The 18922-nt window shown below is 43.9% G+C and overlaps 1 protein-coding gene across 2 annotated transcripts in view; it reads left to right on the top strand.

Annotated features, from left to right (window-relative positions):
* Positions 1-18922, top strand: part of CEP57 (centrosomal protein 57) — a 210605-nt gene that overhangs the window by 159182 nt on the left and 32501 nt on the right. For both annotated transcript variants that reach the window (XM_069202403.1, XM_069202402.1), the window contains 2 exons: positions 7316-7396; positions 18438-18685. In XM_069202403.1, the coding sequence (XP_069058504.1) occupies positions 7316-7396; positions 18438-18685 (329 nt within the window). The remainder of the gene's footprint in view (positions 1-7315; positions 7397-18437; positions 18686-18922) is intronic.

Raw genomic sequence — 18922 nt, 5'->3', positions numbered from 1 at the left:
GTGGTCCCAAGGGCAGCTGCTTTTCATAACGTCACCTTGCATGCAGAACAGATTGAGGATGACTTTTTGTTTAATACACTATCCTCCACTCATAGCCAATACCAAAGCTTACCTATGCTCCCTGGAATGCTAAAACACTCCAAACAAGTATTTCAGGATCCTGTGAAAGGCAGGGCAATAACTCCAAGGGTGGAGAAAAAGTACAAGCCACCGCCAACAGACCCGGTTTATATTACGCAGTAATTAACACCAGACTCTGTGGTTGTTGGGGCAGCTCGCAAGAGAGCAAACTCTCACACCTCGGGAGACGCTCCACCTCCAGACAAGGAGAGCCGCAAATTTGACGCTGCGGGGAAAAGGGTTGCAGCACAAGCAGCAAACCAATGGCGCATTGCCAACTCACAAGCACTTCTGGCAAGATATGATAGAGCTCATTGGGACGAAATGCTGCATTTCATAGAACACTTACCCAAAGAGTTCCAAAAAAGGGCACAACAAGTGGTGGAGGAAGGACAAAGTATCTCAAATAATCAGATACGGTCAGCAATGGATGCAGCAGATACAGCTGCAAGGACAGTAAATACTGCAGTAACAATAAGGAGACACGCATGGTTGCGTACGTCAGGATTCAAGCCGGAAATACAACAAGCCGTGCTGAATATGCCTTTTAATGAACAGCAGTTGTTTGGGCCGGAGGTGGACACTGCTATTGAAAAACTTAAAAAAGACACTGATACGGCAAAAGCCATGGGCGCACTCTACTCCCCACAGAGCAGAGGCACATTTCGCAAGACACCATTTGGGGGGGGGGGTTCGAGGTCAACCCACAGAAGCCACAACCTCACAAGCAAGGCCCACTTATCAAAGCCAATATCAGCAGGGAAGTTTTCGGGGGCAATATAGAGGGGGACAATTCCAAAAGAATTAGAGGGAAGTTCCAAAGTACCAAAACTCCTCAAAACAAGCAGTGACTTCCATGTCACAAATCCCCAACACATAACACCTGTGGGGGGGAGACTAACCAAGTTTTATAAACATTGGGAGGAAATAACATCACACACTTGGGTCCTAGCAATTATCCAGCATGGTTATTGCATAGAATTTCTCAAATTCCCTCCAAACGTCCCACCGAAAACACACAATATGTCAAAAGAACACATGGATCTTCTAGGACTAGCGGTCCAAGCGTTGCTACAAAAAGGAGCAATAGAATTAGTACCAATTCAACAGAAAGGAACAGGACTTTATTCTCTGTACTTTCTCATACCCAAAAAGGACAACACTAAGACCTATATTAGATCTCAGATTATTAAATACCTACATCAAATCAGATCACTTTCACATGGTGACATTACAGGACGTAATCCCACTGCTCAAACAACAAGACTACATGACAACACTAGACCTAAAGGATGCATATTTCCATATACCAATACATCCTTCACACAGAAAGTACTTAAGGTTTGTATTCCAAGGGGTACATTACCAATTCAAGGTGTTGCCATTCGGAATAACAACTGCGCCAAGAGTTTTTACAAAATGCCTGGCAGTGGTAGCTGCACATATCAGAAGGCAGCAAATACATTTGTTCCCGTACCTAGACGATTGGTTAATCAAAACCAACACGCTAGAACGGTGTTCACAACACACAAAGTATGTCATACAAACCCTCCACAAACTAGGTTTCTCAATCAACTACACAAAGTCACACCTTCAGCCGTGTCAAACACAGCAATACTTAGGGGCGACAATCAACACAGCAAAAGGGATTGCCACTCCAAGCCCACAAAGGGTACAGGCATTTCACAATGTAACACAGGCCATGTATCCAAAACAAAGAATACAAGTCAAAATGGTGATGAAACTCCTAGGCATGATGTCCTCATGCATAGCCATTGTCCCAAACGCAAGGTTGCACATGCGGCCCTTACAACAGTGCCTAGCATCACAATGGTCACAGGCACAGGGTCAACTTCTAGATCTAGTGTTGATAGACCGCCAAACATACACCTCGCTTCAATGGTGGAACAATATAAATTTAAACCAAGGGCGGCCTTTCCAAGACCCAGTGCCACAATATGTAATAACGACAGATGCCTCCGTGATCGGGTGGGGAGCACACCTCAATCAACACAGCATCCAGGGACAATGGAACACTCAACAAAAACAGTTTCACATAAATCACTTAGAACTACTGGCAGTATTTCTAGCGTTAAAGGCATTTCAACCCATAGTAAGCCACAAACACATTCTTGTCAAAACAGACAACATGACAACGATGTATTACCTAAACAAACCGGGAGGGACACACTCAACACAGTTGTGTCTCCTGGCACAGAGAATATGGCATTGGGCGATTCACAACCACATTCGCCTAATAGCACAGTTTATTCCAGGGATTCAGAATCAGTTAGCAGACAATCTCTCTCGGGATCACCAACAGATCCACGAATGGGAGATTCACCCCCAAATACTGAACACTTACTTCCAAAGTTGGGGAACACCACAAATTGATCTATTTGCAACAAAGGAAAACGCAAAATGCCGAAACTTCGCATCCAGGTACCCACAAGATCAGTCTCCGGGCAATGCGTTATGGATGAGTTGGTCAGGGATATTTGCATACGCTTTTCCCCCTCTCCCACTCCTTCCATATCTGGTAAACAATTTGAGTCAAAACAAACTCAAACTCATACTAATAACACCAACTTGGGCAAGACAACCTTGGTACACAACACTACTAGACCTCTCAGTAGTGCCTCATGTCAAACTACCAAACAGACCAGATCTGTTAACTCAACACAAACAACAGATCAGACACCCAAATCCAGCATCGCTGAATCTAGCAATTTGGCTTCTGAAGTCCTACAGTTCGGACACTTAGACCTTACACAGGAATGTATGGAAGTCATAAAACAAGCTAGGAAACCTACCACTAGACATTGCTATGCAAATAAGTGGAAAAGATTTGTTTATTACTGCCATAATAATCAAATTCAACCCTTACACGCATCTGCCAAAGACATCAGTGTAAAGAAATGGCTCCCTGTTGCAGTTACCCCCCACTTTTTGCCTGATACTGATGCTGACTTGACTGAGAAGTGTGCTGGGACCCTGCTAACCAGGCCCCAGCACCAGTGTTCTTTCACCTAAAATGTACTTTTGATTCCACAATTGGCACACCCTGGCATCCAGGTAAGTCCCTTGTAACTGGTACCCCTGGTACCAAGGGCCCTGATGTCAGGGAAGGTCTCTAAGGGCTGCAGCATATCTTATGCCACCCTGGGGACCCCTCACTCAGCACAGACACACTGCTTGCCAGCTTGTGTGTGCTGATGAGAACAAAACGAGTAAGTCGACATGCACTCCCCTCAGGGTGCCATGCCAACCTCACACTGCCTATGCAGTATAGATAAGTCACCCCTCTAGTAGGCCTTACAGCCCTAAGGCAGGGTGCACTATACCATAGGTGAGGGCACCAGTGCATGAGCACTATGCCCCTACAGTGTCTAAGCAAAACCTTAGACATTGTAAGTGCAGGGTAGCCATAAGAGTATATGGTCTGGGAGTCTGTCAAAAACGAACTCCACAGCTCCATAATGGCTACACTGAATACTGGGAAGTTTGGTATCAAACTTCTCAGAATAATAAACCCACACTGATGCCAGTGTTGGATTTATTAAAAAATGCACACAGAGGGCATCTTAGAGATACCCCCTGTATTTTACCCAATTGTTCAGTGCAGGACTGACTGGTCTGTGCCAGCCTGCTGCTGAGAGACGAGTGTCTGACCTCATGCGGTGAGAGCCTTTGTGCTCTCTGAGGACAGAAACAAAGCCTTCTCTGGGTGGAGGTGCTTCACACCTCCCCCCTGCAGGAACTGTAACACCTAGCAGTGAGCTTCAAAGGCTCAAGCTTCGTGTTACAATGCCCCAGGGCACTCCAGCTAGTGGAGATGCCCGCCCCCTGGACACAGCCCCCACTTTTGGCGGCAAGTCCAGGAGAGATAATGAGAAAAACAAGGAGGAGTCACTGGCCAGTCAGGACAGCCCCTAAGGTGTCCTGAGCTGAGGTGACTCTGACTTTTAGAAATCCTCCATCTTGTAGAAGGAGGATTCCCCTAATAGGGATAGGAATGTGACCCCCTCCCCTTGGGAGGAGGCACAAAGAGGGTGTACCCACCCTCAGGGCTAGTAGCCATTGGCTACTAACCCCCCAGACCTAAACACGCCCTTAAATTTAGTATTTAAGGGCTTCCCTGAACCTAAGAATTTAGATTCCTGAAACTACAAGAAGAAGAGGACTGCTGAGCTGAAAAACCCCTGCAGAGGAAGACCAGAAGACACCAACTGCTTTGGCCCCAGACTTACCGGCCTGTCTCCTGCCTTCCAAAGAAACCTGCTCCAGCGACGCTTTCCAAAGGACCAGCAACCTCTGAGGACTGCCCTGCTTCAAGAAAGACAAGAAACTCCTGAGGACAGCGGCACTGCTCCAAAAGAACTGCGACTTTGTTTCAAGGAGCAGATTTAAAGACCCCTGCAACTCCCCGCAAGAAGCGTGAGACTTGCAACACTGCACCCGGCGACCCCGACTCGACTGGTGGAGAACTAACACCTCAGGGAGGACCCTCTGGCGACTCCGAGACCGTGAGTAACCAAAGTTGTGCCCCCCTGATCCCCCACAGCGACGCCTGCAGAGGGAATCCCGAGGCTCCCCCTGACCGCGACTGCCTGAACTCCATTTCCCGACGGCTGGAAAGGACCCTTCACCCGCAGCCCCCAGCACCTAAAGGAACAGAACTCCTGTGCAGGAGTGACCCCCAGGAGGCCCTCTCCCTTGCCCAGGTGGTGGCTACCCCAAGGAGCCCCCCCTTGCCTGCCTGCAACGCTGAAGAGATCCCTTGATCTCTCATTGAAAACCATTGTAAACCCGACGCGTGTTTGCACACTGCACCCGGCCGCCCCTGCGCTGCTGAGGGTGTACTTTCTGTGCTGACTTGTGTCCCCCCCGGTGCCCTACAAAACCCCCCTGGTCTGCCCTCCGAAGACGCGGGTACTTACCTGCTGGGAGACCGGAACCGGGGCACCCCCCTCTCTCCATTGAAGCCTATGTGTTTTGGGCACCTCTTTGACCTCAGCACCTGACCGGCCCTGAGCTGCTGGTGTGGTAACTTTGGGGTTGCTCTGAACCCCCAACGGTGGGCTACCTTGGACCAAAAACTGAAACCTGTAAGTGACTTACTTACCTGTGAAACCTAACAATACTTTACCTCCCCCAGGAACTGTGAAAATTGCACAGTGTCCACTTTTAAAACAGCTTATTGTGTTTTATGTAAAAAGTATACATGCTAATGTAATGATTCAAAGTTCCTAAAGTACTTACCTGCAATACCTTTCAAATGAGATATTACATGTAGAAATTGAACCTGTGGTTCTTAAAATAAACTAAGAAAAGATATTTTTCTATAACAAAACCTATTGGCCTGGATTTGTCTCTGAGTGGGTGTTCCTCATTTATTGCCTGTGTGTATGTACAACAAATGCTTAACACTACTCCTTTGATAAGCCTACTGCTCGACCACACTACCACAAAATAGAGCATTAATATTATCTCTTTTTGCCACTATCTTACCTCTAAGGGGAACCCTTGGACTCTGTGCATAATAGTGCATACAGAGCCAACTTCCTACAAAAAGTCAAAGCTAGCTTTTTCTTCCATTAAGATACATCTGACCGCAATTTCAGCTTACCTGCAAATTACGCACTCAACTTCACTATTTAGGATACCAGTCATAAAAGCGTTTATGGAAGGCCTAAAGAGAATTATACCACCAAGAACACCACCATTTCCTTCATGGAACCTCAACATTGTCTTAACACGACTCATGGGTCCACCTTTTGAGCCCATGCACTCTTGTGAAATGCAATACTTAACATGGAAAGTTGCATTTCTAATTGCCATCACATCTAGAGTAAGTGAGATTCAAGCATTTACCATGCAAGAACCATTTATTCAAATACACAAGCATAAAGTAGTTCTACGGACAAATCCTACATTTTTACCGAGTCATATCACCGTTCCACTTGACTCAAACAGTAGAATTACCAGTGTTCTTTCCACAGCCAGATTCTGTAGCTGAAAGAGCACTACATACATTAGGCATCAAAAGAGCGTTAATGTACTACATTGACAGAACAAAACAAATTCGGAAAACAAAACAATTATTTGTTGCTTTCCAAAAACCTCATGCAGGAAATCTGATTTCCAAACAAGGCATTGCTACATGGATAGTTAAATGCATTCAAACTTGCTATCTCAAAGCAAAAAGAGAACTGCCTATTACACCAAAGGCACACTCGACTAGAAAGAAAGGTGCTACCATGGCCTTTCTAGGAAATATTCCAATGACTGAAATATGTAAGGCAGCCACATGGACATGGTCTACGCCTCATACGTTTACCAAACACTACTGCGTGGATGTGTTAACAGCACAACAAGCCACAGTAGGCCAAGCAGTATTACGAACTTTGTTTCAAACAACTTCAACTCCTAAAGGCTGAACCACCGCTTTTGGGGAGATAACTGCTTACTAGTCTATGCAAAGCATGTGTATCTGCAGCTACACATGCCATCGAACGGAAAATGTCACTTACCCAGTGTACATCTGTCCGTGGCATGAGTTGCTGCAGATTCACATGCGCCCACCCGCCTCCCCGGGAGCCTGTAGCCGTTTCGAAGTTGATCTTGAACATTTGCAAATTTGTAAATATATCACTTTAAACTACATTATGTACATACATATTCACTCCATTGCATGGGCACTATTACTATAATACACAACTCCTACCTCACCCTCTGCGGGGAAAACAATCTAAGATGGAGTCGACGCCCTTGCGTAATGGAGCCGAAAGGGGAGGAGTCCCTCGATCTTGTGACTCGAAAAGACTTCTTCGAAGAAAAACAACTTGTAACACTCCGAGCCCAACACTAGATGGCGGGATGTGCAAAGCATGTGAATCTGCAGCGACTCATGCCACGAACAGATGCACACTGGGTAAGTGACATTTTCCATATATATTCTCTCTATCTGTATCTCTCTCTATCTCTCTCTCTCCCTCTCTCCGAAGACTCGTAAAACTACACCAAAGTTATGAGCAAACCAAAAAAATCTATTTCTTGTGGAAATCTGGTCCTAGCTATAACTACACAGTGGTGACATGGTAGAGAAATGGTTTGGAAAGTCGTAGAAACAAATATGTCTGTCATATTTAGTGTTAATACATTTCATGCTAAATATTTTTTATCTCATCTTTAGAAACCAGTACACTCAAATCATTCACAAGGACAGCCACACTACAGACTAAGTCTGAGTGATGTACCGTTTGTAGCTGGAAAGGTGTGTATTTGTTACCGTAATATCTTTATAAGAACCAAACAAAATGTCCATGCATTCTGGGTGTTGTATTAAATTTAAATTGAAAAATTTGAATATTGGAAGTAGATTGTTTTGTCTAAATCAATGCAATAGTGAAAGGTCTGAAATACAAATAATTCTACAATCATGCAGACCCTGCTTTAGGGCAACCAATGCCTGGGTACAAAATGCCCATTTATTGTCTGCTCAATGCCTTATTGCACTTTAGAACTTTATGTATGAACCACTTTACTGTGATTTTTAAAGAAAGGGGTAATTGACCTGTGAGCACGTGCTGCTTCTGTACTTTAAGCAGTTTTGTTAATTTAATCAGTCTCCAAAGTATGAAAGGCATGGAGTTAGAACACACATTTTACTCTCTTCATTACATTTAACACTCAAAATGTTTACCCCTGGAACCTTGCCCAGGCTCTCCAACAAGAAGCATACACTGTAAGAATATGTGAAAATGTGCATAAATACTACAAGCATCACTACCACATAATCTACCACAACAATACCTGCAAGAGCTTTCTCTTCTCTCCCATTCATACACTACATGAGCATCGCAGCAGTGCAAGCCACAGTTACGTAAGACAAACAAGTATAATAGGGGCATGGTCATTTTTTCTTAAATGATTCCTCAGCGGCATTTCAAGAATCATTTGTACACCAAGCAGGTAATTGTAATTGTGGTACATGTTTCCCTGACACAAAGAACATGTTCAACAGGAATGTAAGCAATTCATAGATACAGAAAATGTTTGACACAGGTAACATACATTCATGCATGATTCAAATAAACACAATTACAGCCCTGTTGTACATCAGGAAGTAAAGCCACACCCAGTAGACTCCACTTTAATGGCTAGCCATGTGTATATTAAGACTGTTTCACAGTAGCAGTGCAAGCTTGCATTTCACATGCAATAAATTGAGCTCAATTGGCAGAAATATAAGCTTCTCCCTCACACATTCTCTCTGTCCTCGGTCTTCCCTCCGGAAAGTCTGCAGTGGATTTCAGTGAGGTGGACTCTGAGGCTACTGGAACTGATGGCCTCCTGCATCCTTCTGGTCAAGCACACCAGGTGGGATATACAGGCTCTGCATTGGTATTTTTAGTGTCATGGGCCCAGCATCAAGTGGATCTCCCTGACCATGTCCTGATCTTGGAAGAGACTGCAAAGGATCTGCGTTGGTGGTTCTTCGACTACAGTTGCGTCAGTGGCTGACACCTCTCACTTCCCCCACCCATAGCTGACAGCGGTGATGGATGCATCACTCTAGGTTAGAGTGACCATCTGACAGCAGAGGAGGTCAGGGGCCACTGGTCTCCGGCCTACGCTGAACTGCACATCAACCTTTTAGAGATAAGAGCCCTGCACTTAGCATTGGAAGCCTTCCAGCCCTCCATCAAGGGAAGGCTGGTGCAGGTGCTCGCAGACAACACCACTGCCAGGTGCTATTGCAGCAAACAGGCTGGGTGGGGTCATGGGCTTTGTGCCTCTAAAAATGGCTGGACCATCAAAGTATCTTCCTGGTGGTGAGCCTCAGCACCTAGTAGATTGTGAGTTGCAGTTACATCCAGAGGTGCCATCTCTTCACCACCTCAGAGTAAGCACAGTGTCAGTAGTTTTGCGCATTGGACTGTCCAAGGTGTGTGTCTCTCTCCCTCCCCAAGATGCGTTCTACCTTCACTGGGACTCGAGACTCCTGTATGCCTTTCTGCCAATACCGCGCCTGCCCGGAGTGCTGAAGATAATTAGGAATGACTTGGTCCACGTCATGCTAGTAGCCCCAGATCCAGCACAGAGGATATGATATTCAGAACTCCTTAGCAAGAGTATCTGTCCTCCAGTCAGGCTGGCACTCCAGGAGGATCTGCTGTTGCAGCAGCAGGGCAGCCTCTTACACCCAGGCCTTCACAATCTCCCCCTTCATTTTTCGAGATTTAGCAGAGACAACTGAACACCTTTGTCATTCCTCTGGAGGTGGTTGATTTCATCTTGGCAGCCAGGTGTCCCTCAACAAAAACTATGCCTGCCATTTGGGCAAGTTTGTGGTCTAGTGCAGCACATGACAAATAGACCCCCTCCCAGGGTTTATTCTCTCCCTCGCCAGGCAAGGCAAAATCTAAAGGTACCTTTTGGCCCTCTCGCCTTTTTTATGGAGGTCAGATAAGCCCGCTTTATTGAATTCACCTGTTGTGATGGGGATTCTGAAAGCACTCTAAAATTTGTTTCCTCCTACTCCGTTTTTTATGCTGCAGTGGGATTGTAACCTGGTCCTCACATATATGATGTGTATTCCTTTTGAAGCTCTGCACAGCTGTTTTTTTGCAACCTTTAAGCCTTAAGACAGTGTTCCTCGTTGCCATAACAATGGCACAGTGGGTAAATTAGCTCCAATCTTTTTGTGTCAACCCCGCCGTGTATCACCTTTGGTCCAGACAAGCTGGTTTTGCGGACTTTTACATCCTTTCTTCACAAAGTAGCAACACCATTCCAAGTCGTTCAAACCATCACCTTGCCGAAGTCTTATGCTCTTCTTGACCTCTAAGGATGAGGAGAGCCTCCATCGCCTAGATCCCATATGAGCTTCTACCTCTATTGTAACAGATAAGACTGAGTGGATATTCAGCTGTTTGTGGGGGTCGCAGGAGCAAAGAAGGCAAAAAGCCAGAAGGGTTAAAGGCTATTTCACCAGGGCCGAGGCTGCTACCACCATATGGGCATGTGGAATTCCTGTCCTGGACATTTGCCAAGCAGCTACGTGGATGTCCCTCCACACGTTCACAAAGCATTACTGTCTGGACTGCATTTGTTCGCTGAGAGGACCAGTTCACCCCTTGGGTCATAGAGGGCTTTTTGTTTTGAGCCTATTCACAGACACACCTCCGAATAGGTACTACATTGGCATTTATTCAACAGGCGAGGATTCTGTGGCTGGAAGTCTCTATTAGAAGAACAAGTTAATTATCTTTCGTAATTCTCTTTCTGTTAGAAACTAACTGCAGGTTTCTCACCAACTCTTCCATCCTCCCTATTCAGTAAATTGGACTCTGCTGCTAAAAAGATCCCAAGTCTAGGATTCTACACACTCGTTGATGGCAGTTTGCTGTTGAGGCTCTGCATCTGGTGCTCAGACAACCTTGAAAGCACCTATCATCAGGGTGTGGAGTGACACCTATATTGCTCTGCAAGTCTTTTCTGGAGTGGAATGATGTCTGTACAGAGCTGAACAGTGCCTCCTACCGGCACTCACAGGTACTGCTTAGAAGTTTCTTCATACAGTCTGACGTCTGGAAAAGTATTCGGAGGATGAGGAATCTGCGGTTAAATAGTCTGTACCAGAAAGAGTGTTACCGAAGGTAATTAGTTGTGAGGCTCCATGTGGCTGCCAATTCACATATCAGAAGAACAGACACACAGCCATCCCTTTGGTTTAATAGACTTGTTAAGGAGTTATATAAGGGTCTTTTTAGAGATTTTCTGTCAGTAAAACATCCTCATGGCACCTGAATGTGGTGTTATCCTAGTTAGTAAAGGGTCCTTTTGAGCCAATACATAACGCAGAAATTCTCATAGAAGGTATCTCTTTTTTTAGCCTTAACATCGGTCGGAAGAGTAGGCCAAGTCTTTACAAAAAAAAAAAAAAAATCAGTTTCTCCAGTTTAGGGATGATTGTTATTTTAAGGACAGATCCTCGTATTATACCCAAGTTATCATCTGACTTTCATCTGAATGAGCCGATTATTTTGAAGACCTACTTTCCAAACCCAAGTACTGCAGCTTAAAAAAAAACAAAAACACTTCTTATTTTGGACATTAAACGATGCTTGAAATTGTATACTGACAGAACCAACCAATTCAGGAAATATGACCAAGTTCTAGTAGCTTATAGTCATCTGTGAACAAGAAAAGTATTATTGAAACAAATTATAGCTTGCAGAGTAGGCTTCAGCCATAGGGTTCTGCATTAAGGAGCAGGTCATCCTCTCTAGGGAGAAGTAAAAGTACATTCGACAATAAGTGTCTACATCTGCACCCCTTTTCTCCAGTGTGTCCATTGTGGATATTTTCAGGGCAACAACATGGTAAAACAGAAACAGAAACACTTTTGCACAACATCACTGTCGAGAGTAGAAAGAGATGTAGCTGTAGGACAAATACTTCTATGTCATGTATTTCAATAAGGTAAGTGTATTTAGCTTTCCATTAACTTTTTTTCTGCCATTAAGTTGGGAAATACTGAATGAATTGATATTTCTCACATGTATTAAGCCTCAGTGCCATGTTCCTCATCATTATAGACACTTGATGAATTATACGTTTTATTAATTTTATGTGTTGGAGTAAGTAAAATAGGGCTACCCAACAATCGCCTATGAGACTTGGTAAATGCCAAAATAACCAAATGAGAAGCAATATGAACGAACCTTAGAAAATATATATGTATATTTGTTGCCCTTTCAGCTGGTTTGCCAGCAATATCTCACTTGTAGATATTTTTTCGATACATTACAACCCAAATAATATATTGTTGCGTGACAGTGGAGACCTGCATCTTCAAAATTTTGTGACTTTTGTCTGTTTTTTTACTTTAATTTCATGAATCAAATGGAAGTTGTGTACATATATAATGTCTTGCTTTAAAAAAAAAAAAAAGAATTGTTGTTCTCAAGCCATCCCTCATCCCTTTCCCTCCTAATGTTAAAGCAACCAAATGCCACAGCTAAACTCATCCTTGATATCTGGTCCCTGTTAGCAATAGCGCTGTAACTGAAGTATAGCAGGCAAGGAGTGCAGAATGTCCCCCAGTTTTGACTGTTGTAGAATTGTTACAGCATATGCTTCGTCCAGCCCTTGTTATATTTGATTCGGTGCAGTAGCCAGTTCTTTACCCTCAATATCTATTATTTACATCTGTTCATTTCAACTGATCTTTAGCTAACAATAAATCAACCCCTATGAATTTTCTATGGGTTTTACCTTTATCTATTGATCCAGCCAACCCCTTCACCAATACAGAGCACCTCAGTCCCTGTTGTTTTGAGGTCCTGTCTAGAGACCGCTTTCAACTGTCATCAGGTGAAGTCTTCTCCATTTCTCCTCTACCAGTCTTTGGTACTTACAATCTCCCACCTACAAACCCCCAGTATTCTTCCCCTGGCCAATCCAAACTTGAGTTTTAATGTTTATTTTTTGGTTGCTGGCTCAACAGCTACAACTTACTAGTGGACTGCTTTGTTTCATATATAATAAAAACATTTAAAGCTACCTTGGCTCACTTAGCAGTCTTAAATGTATTGCTTCAAGATGGAAGGCCACCATCTAGGAATGATAAACAGAAAAATAAAATAGCTGCTGTGTCATACATGCACACACATCCTCGGTGGTGGTATTGATGCCCCAGTGTTATGATGCACACACATATATTTGTGACACATGCATAATTATCCCTCCACACGCATTTTCTTTTTGCTGATGAGCAGCACCATCAAACTGTGGCAAAGACTGGGTTACGCCATTGGAATTCAAGAGCTACTAGCTTTGCTTGTACTTGTTGCCTGTTGCTGACAGACTTCCCTTCAAAAGTTACTTATCGGGGACACCCCCAGACCTTGCTTGCATCTGATAAAACACCTGTTGTACCTGAATAGAAGCAAATCGGTTTTGGGGATTTATATTTGCTTCATCTGACAATATGAAGTATGCAATATACATCTGTGACTTCAGTACCCACTTCAAATGTACACACCTGTAAACCCACCTCCCCTCTGAATTTGCCATGGAAAAAACATTGAGAAATTATTCCCTCCAACTATAGAATCAGATTAACAAGAATAACCTTTTATGACAGTGCCAGTTTGGCTTTATACCTTGGTCCAGCACAGGGCCTTATATCCTTTAAGTGATTAGCATCCTTCTCAGTGAGTGTAACAGCCCCGGTCGCTCGAGCCTTTTCAACCTCTCTCCAGCCTTCAAGTGTCGCATATCAAGCCCAGACCAAATCCCTTGCAACACACAGTGGCTCCTTAGACACTCTTCTACAATGGGTCACCCCCTGCCTCGTCAAACCGCATCAGCTTATCAAGATGGAAACCTCAAGATCGTTATAAGTATTCATCACTTGCACGTTTTAGAAGGGTTCCGTGTTCTTACCCTATCATTTTGACCTTCATGAAATCCTTTGGATCCATACATATCAACTGTGCCATCAAGTCCACCAAAATGCAGACAGCATACAATTCTACCTCAAAATCTCCTCATCTCACAACATTTGGTGTCTCAAAACATGTCTTGAGATAATTCAAATTTGGGAGTCAAGCACCACCACAAAGCTCAACCCAACAAAAACAATTCCTCATACTCCGCTTCCCGTCAGCACCAAACAACCACAGATTCAGCCTTTGCTATTCAACGTGGATCTGGACGGCTTGAAACACCCCTGCACCCCCCAACCCCCACCTTCACAGCCACCGTAAAATCAGTTAGAACCACCTTCGATAGACTACTGCTTCAAAAAACAGATTGCTAAGAAAACCAAAACAGTATTGTAAAAGCTTTCCCTTCTGAAGAAATGGAAACTCTTCCTGCTTGAAAACAACTTCAGAACAACAGTGTAAACCTTTGTCCTCCCCCAGTTGGTTGGAGACCAAACTCAACGCCCTACCTGACCCACAATGCATCTTTCAAGTCTTAGCAAACATATAGAGATTGAATCAATTCATAATGTGACTTCAGCTCTGTTGGAACTGCACTGACTCCCCTCTCCAGGCATGCACCATTTTCAATACCAGTTGCATCACCTTTCACGCCATCAAAAACACACTGCTATGTATAACTAGCTGAGATGCTAAGCACACTGGAGCCAGAACGTGGTCACAATGGAGATGAAGAAATGCAAGATGGATTAGACAAGAAGGCAAATTATCTTTGTCTTCACGCCAATCATGTAGAAAAACATAATTTCCACCACAGCAGCTCCCACCCATCCCATCTCTTCAGGGAGCAATACTACCCTTTATGATAGAAACCTATTATTTCTTGCCTTATACAAAAGAATCTTGAACCATATCGGAGCTAAAACCATTCCAAGTCCTACTTTTCCCTCCAGCTTGGTTTGTGCAATAAACATACATACATACATACATTCATTCATGCATGATTCAAATAAACAATAGTGTAGCCCAATTGTACGCCACAAAGTAAAACCACACCCAGTAAGCTCATCTTTAATGGCTAGCCATGTATATTCAGGAATGGACAACTTCTGAGAAGGACTTCACTGTGGAGTCCCACATTGTGGGAATGTGTGCAACATAAGGGCAGATAATCTAACCAGAGAACTAGACACATATATGAGTTGGAACTCGTAACCAGCTTCCGTATACTCTCCTGATTACTCTAGTAATTTACTGGTCAGTCAAGATGCTCAATACCTTTGTGGTTTCTATCTGATCCTGAACACATGGCTATTCAGTAACAAAAACCTATTTACCTCTCTTTGGAGGATGGTCTCATTAGAGAGACAGAAAAATATTTGTCTATAAATGCAGCAGCTCAGCTTCAATGTGTTTCCTGAGGAGTTAACTTCTTTCAGCTAGATCTTTTCAGATAGTTTAAAGGCTAATACAAAGTGACTAAGTCCCAATAGAGAAGCACATGGCTACCATACTGTCACTTGACACGTTCCAAGGGGTATTGGACCACAAAATTGTAGTCCGAATATAAACCAGCAGATATCTTATGCCCCGACACATGAAATAATGTAACAATGGCGTTCATATTTAGAAGCCTACACCTACCTTGACAATATTTTGAAAGTTGGTATTATGAGAGTCACACACCACCCAAGGAGGAGAGCGCTATCACTAGTGGCTTGGGTGCCATAAGGCAATTAAGCATTCCTAAACAGTGGAAATTGACAAAAATTACTACAGGTTCAGGGGTCAGGTTCTTTCAGTAATTAGGCCAGTAAGTCATAGGATTGCATTCTTCTTTTCCCAGTGCTCCGGAGGCCTGTTTTTGTTTGAACATTGTGTTCATCAGTCTCACACACAAGTAGCTTGAACTTGCTGCATTTTGTGACAAAAACTGAAAAACATTTTTTTTTCTAAGAGTTTATTATTTCTGTGATGTGAGTTGCAGACCCTGTGTGCTTATGAACCTTGCACCATTTTTCATCATGACAGTATGATTTTTCGAATCAAGCCCTCCTTTGTTCCATAGGTGTTGCCCAAATTTCACCTCACTGACGAAATCTGTGTTCCTGTATTCTTCTTCCACCATCATGCTTTCTTGGCTGAGGAAGTGTTTCCTAATTTACTTGCTAGGTGTGCCTTGTTATATCACTCAAGCAAGACTAGTGAACTTTTCCCTCCTTATGTGCAAGCATACTATAGGCAAAGTAGACTAAGGCCATTGGGATCCTCTAACAATACTCATTGTCTGGATAGCTTCCTCTTAAAAATATCTGTCTCCCTTCAAACTCAAATCAACAGCAAGAGCCCCACCATGGGCCCGATGGTACTCAAAGGAGCTGAGGCTCTTGAAACGCCATTCAGAGCAAGTGGAGCACAAATGGAGAACAAGTCAAAATATCACACTTAAAGACAACTTCAATTCAGCCCTAAGATGCTACCACCAACTGATACAGGACACCAAGCATACAGCTGTTGCTGATTGCATCAACACCAGCACTAACAGCAGCAAGAAAAAATCTTCACTGTCATCAAAGATTTCACCATGCCTCGTGCTGCCTCTAGCAACATCTCCCTCTCGAGACCTTTGCAACAAACTCTTAAAATTCTTCTGTAACAAAATCCCCTCCATACAAGGCAATTTTGACTCTTAACCAGAAAAAGTCACTTTCGCAACTCAACTTCCCATCATGGCTGAAGAACTAACTCTGACCTTGTAGCCCGCCATCACCACCATCAAAATTGCTGCTACCCTGAAGATCTTCTACTCTGAGGCCCCATCTGACCCTTGCCCCCACCACACTTTCACCAACAAACTCCTACTGATCAGCAAAGCTATAACACCTATCTTCAGTGCCTCTATCGACTCTGCTGTATTCCCGGACACCTGGGAACATGCTACTGTGGCGCACCTGCTCAAGACACCTTCAGCTGACCCTGCTACGATTTTCTACTACAGACCCATCTCCCTCTTGTCATATTTAGCAAAGTTCTTAGAAAAGCAAATCAACCAACACCTCATGTTGACCCTGCTACGCTTTTTTTCTACAGACCCATGTCCCTCTTGGCATAGTCTGCAAAGATGTTAGAAAAACAATTCAACCAACACCTCACCCTCCACCTCAGCATCCACTAGCTCCTCAATGCCACGCACTCCGGGTTCAGGCATAATCAAAGTACAGGAACCAAGCTCATTGCCACAGACTGCATCCATGATCCTTCAGAGGATACATGGCAGCCCTCATTCTCCTGGACCTATCAGCAGCACTATACATGGTCTCACACCCCATCCTCTTTAGGCGCCTGTAAGAGATTGGCATCCAAGGACACGCTCTTTGCTAGATCTGCTCCTTAATGGATAGAGCACCTGACTCCCCAGAAGCCTTCAAACTCCTCTGTGGAGTGCCTCAAGGTTCGTAGATCAGCACCACCATCTTCAACGTATACATGATCCTCTGGCCAGTGTCATCCGCACACATGACGTCAACATCCTCCCCTACTCTGACGACATGCAACTCATAATGTCCCTCTTGGACAAGACCCCCAATATAAGAAACTAGTTCACAGCCTGAATGACCGAAGTCATTATCTGGATGAAAATTACTTTCTCAAGCTCATCACCGACAAGACCAAAGTAGTGATCTTTGGCAAGAACACCTCACTATGAGCCTCCAGTGGTGGCCGGCTGAACTTCGGTCCACAACCAGCATCCACAACAGTACCCTCATAATAATCAACAGCAAACTGGACGTGATTGCACAAGTCAATGCCATTGCTGCATTCTGCTTCCAGACACTGAGGTTGCGGAGGAAGATCTTTAAGTGTCTCCCAAGCAACACTTGGAAAACTGTAACTCATGCCCTAATCACCATCAGGTTGGACTACAGGAACATCCTCTATGCCAGGATCAGCAAGCAACTCACTAGAAGATTACAAACCATAAAGAACTCTGCAGCCAATCTCATCCTCAAACTGCCATACCGAACTCCCATCACACCACACCTCAGGGAGCTCCACAGGCTCCAGCACCACAATTGCATTCATTTCAGACCCCTCACACATTCAAGGCCCCAACTATCTGAACAGTCACACCTCCTTCCATCAGATGCCTACGCCCCCCAGGACTCCTACTCGCACGCATCCCATGCATAAACGGAATCAGTTCAGGAGGATGGGCATTCTTTCACATTGCTCCTAAAGCGTGGAACCCTTCCCACTCCACAGAATTCCGCAATAAAACAAAGATCTGGCTTTTAAACCCCACCGTAGGTAGGGCTGGACACACCTACTTCCTCAGAGCCAGGATAACCTTGTGGGTGATAATGCGATTTACAAATGCATATAACATAACATCTTTCCACACTCTACCACAGTCAAGTAAGCTCCACTTGTGTTCTTCAAGCATGTGCTTTCTGGGAGACACCCTCAGGAAAACTACACACAGCTTTTAAATGATGTTTCCATTCATACCACTACAAAGCTGCTAAACACTTGGTTGGGACTAGGGACGTTGGATTAGGGAAAATAAAGGTACCATAAAAGTAACCTTTGTGTTTTTAGGTCAATTGGCATCATAGATTCCCCTTGTTCTCTATATCAATAATACTGCATGATTTGAAATGACAATGCCGTTTGCAGCAGGATTTTGAGCGCTGCACGATTCTTATGTCTTATTTACGTGGCCATACAAAACTGGCACTCCGCCTGGATTTCTCCTTCATTTTGAGGCCTGGTGCTTAATAGCTGATTATGTATCTTGGTTAGCATGTGTAAGCACAAAACTTTACTTAGACATGTATTTCTTTTTTCTTTTTTTAGTCAACTAGCCCCAGCCACTCCGTCAGAGCCAATGTACAACATGTCTTACATTTAATGAAGCAGCATAATAGGGCCTTATGTAATGACCGTGTAGTGAATGAAATGCCTTTGGCGTCAAAACAGAGCAGTACTCACAAAGTTGGCAATAGCAAAAGATCATCACTTCCAACAGCTACGTTCACCCATTCTTATGAAGACCTGGAGGAGCTTTTACTCACCCTGCAAGAAGAATTTGAACAGATGAGCCTGTGAGTGTGTCTTATAGACATGAAGTAGAAATGTTTTTGTTTGCCTTGCACGTGTGTGATTCTTTTTTTTTTTTTTTTTTTTTTAAGACATGGTAGGTTTTACAATATGTAGTAACTAAAATTATATGTATGCTGTATAGTACTTTTCTGTGTTATTGGCCTCTTCTACTTTTGGTACTTTTCAGGTCCACTTTCCTTATTTCTTACAAATAACCAATTAGTGACTACAACTAGAAG

Source organism: Pleurodeles waltl, chromosome 8 (genome assembly GCF_031143425.1).
Source record: "Pleurodeles waltl isolate 20211129_DDA chromosome 8, aPleWal1.hap1.20221129, whole genome shotgun sequence".
Classification (NCBI taxonomy): Eukaryota; Metazoa; Chordata; class Amphibia; order Caudata; family Salamandridae; genus Pleurodeles; species Pleurodeles waltl.
The sequence above is the reverse complement of the archived record's forward strand: the minus strand, read 5'-3'. Positions and strand labels throughout refer to the sequence as shown.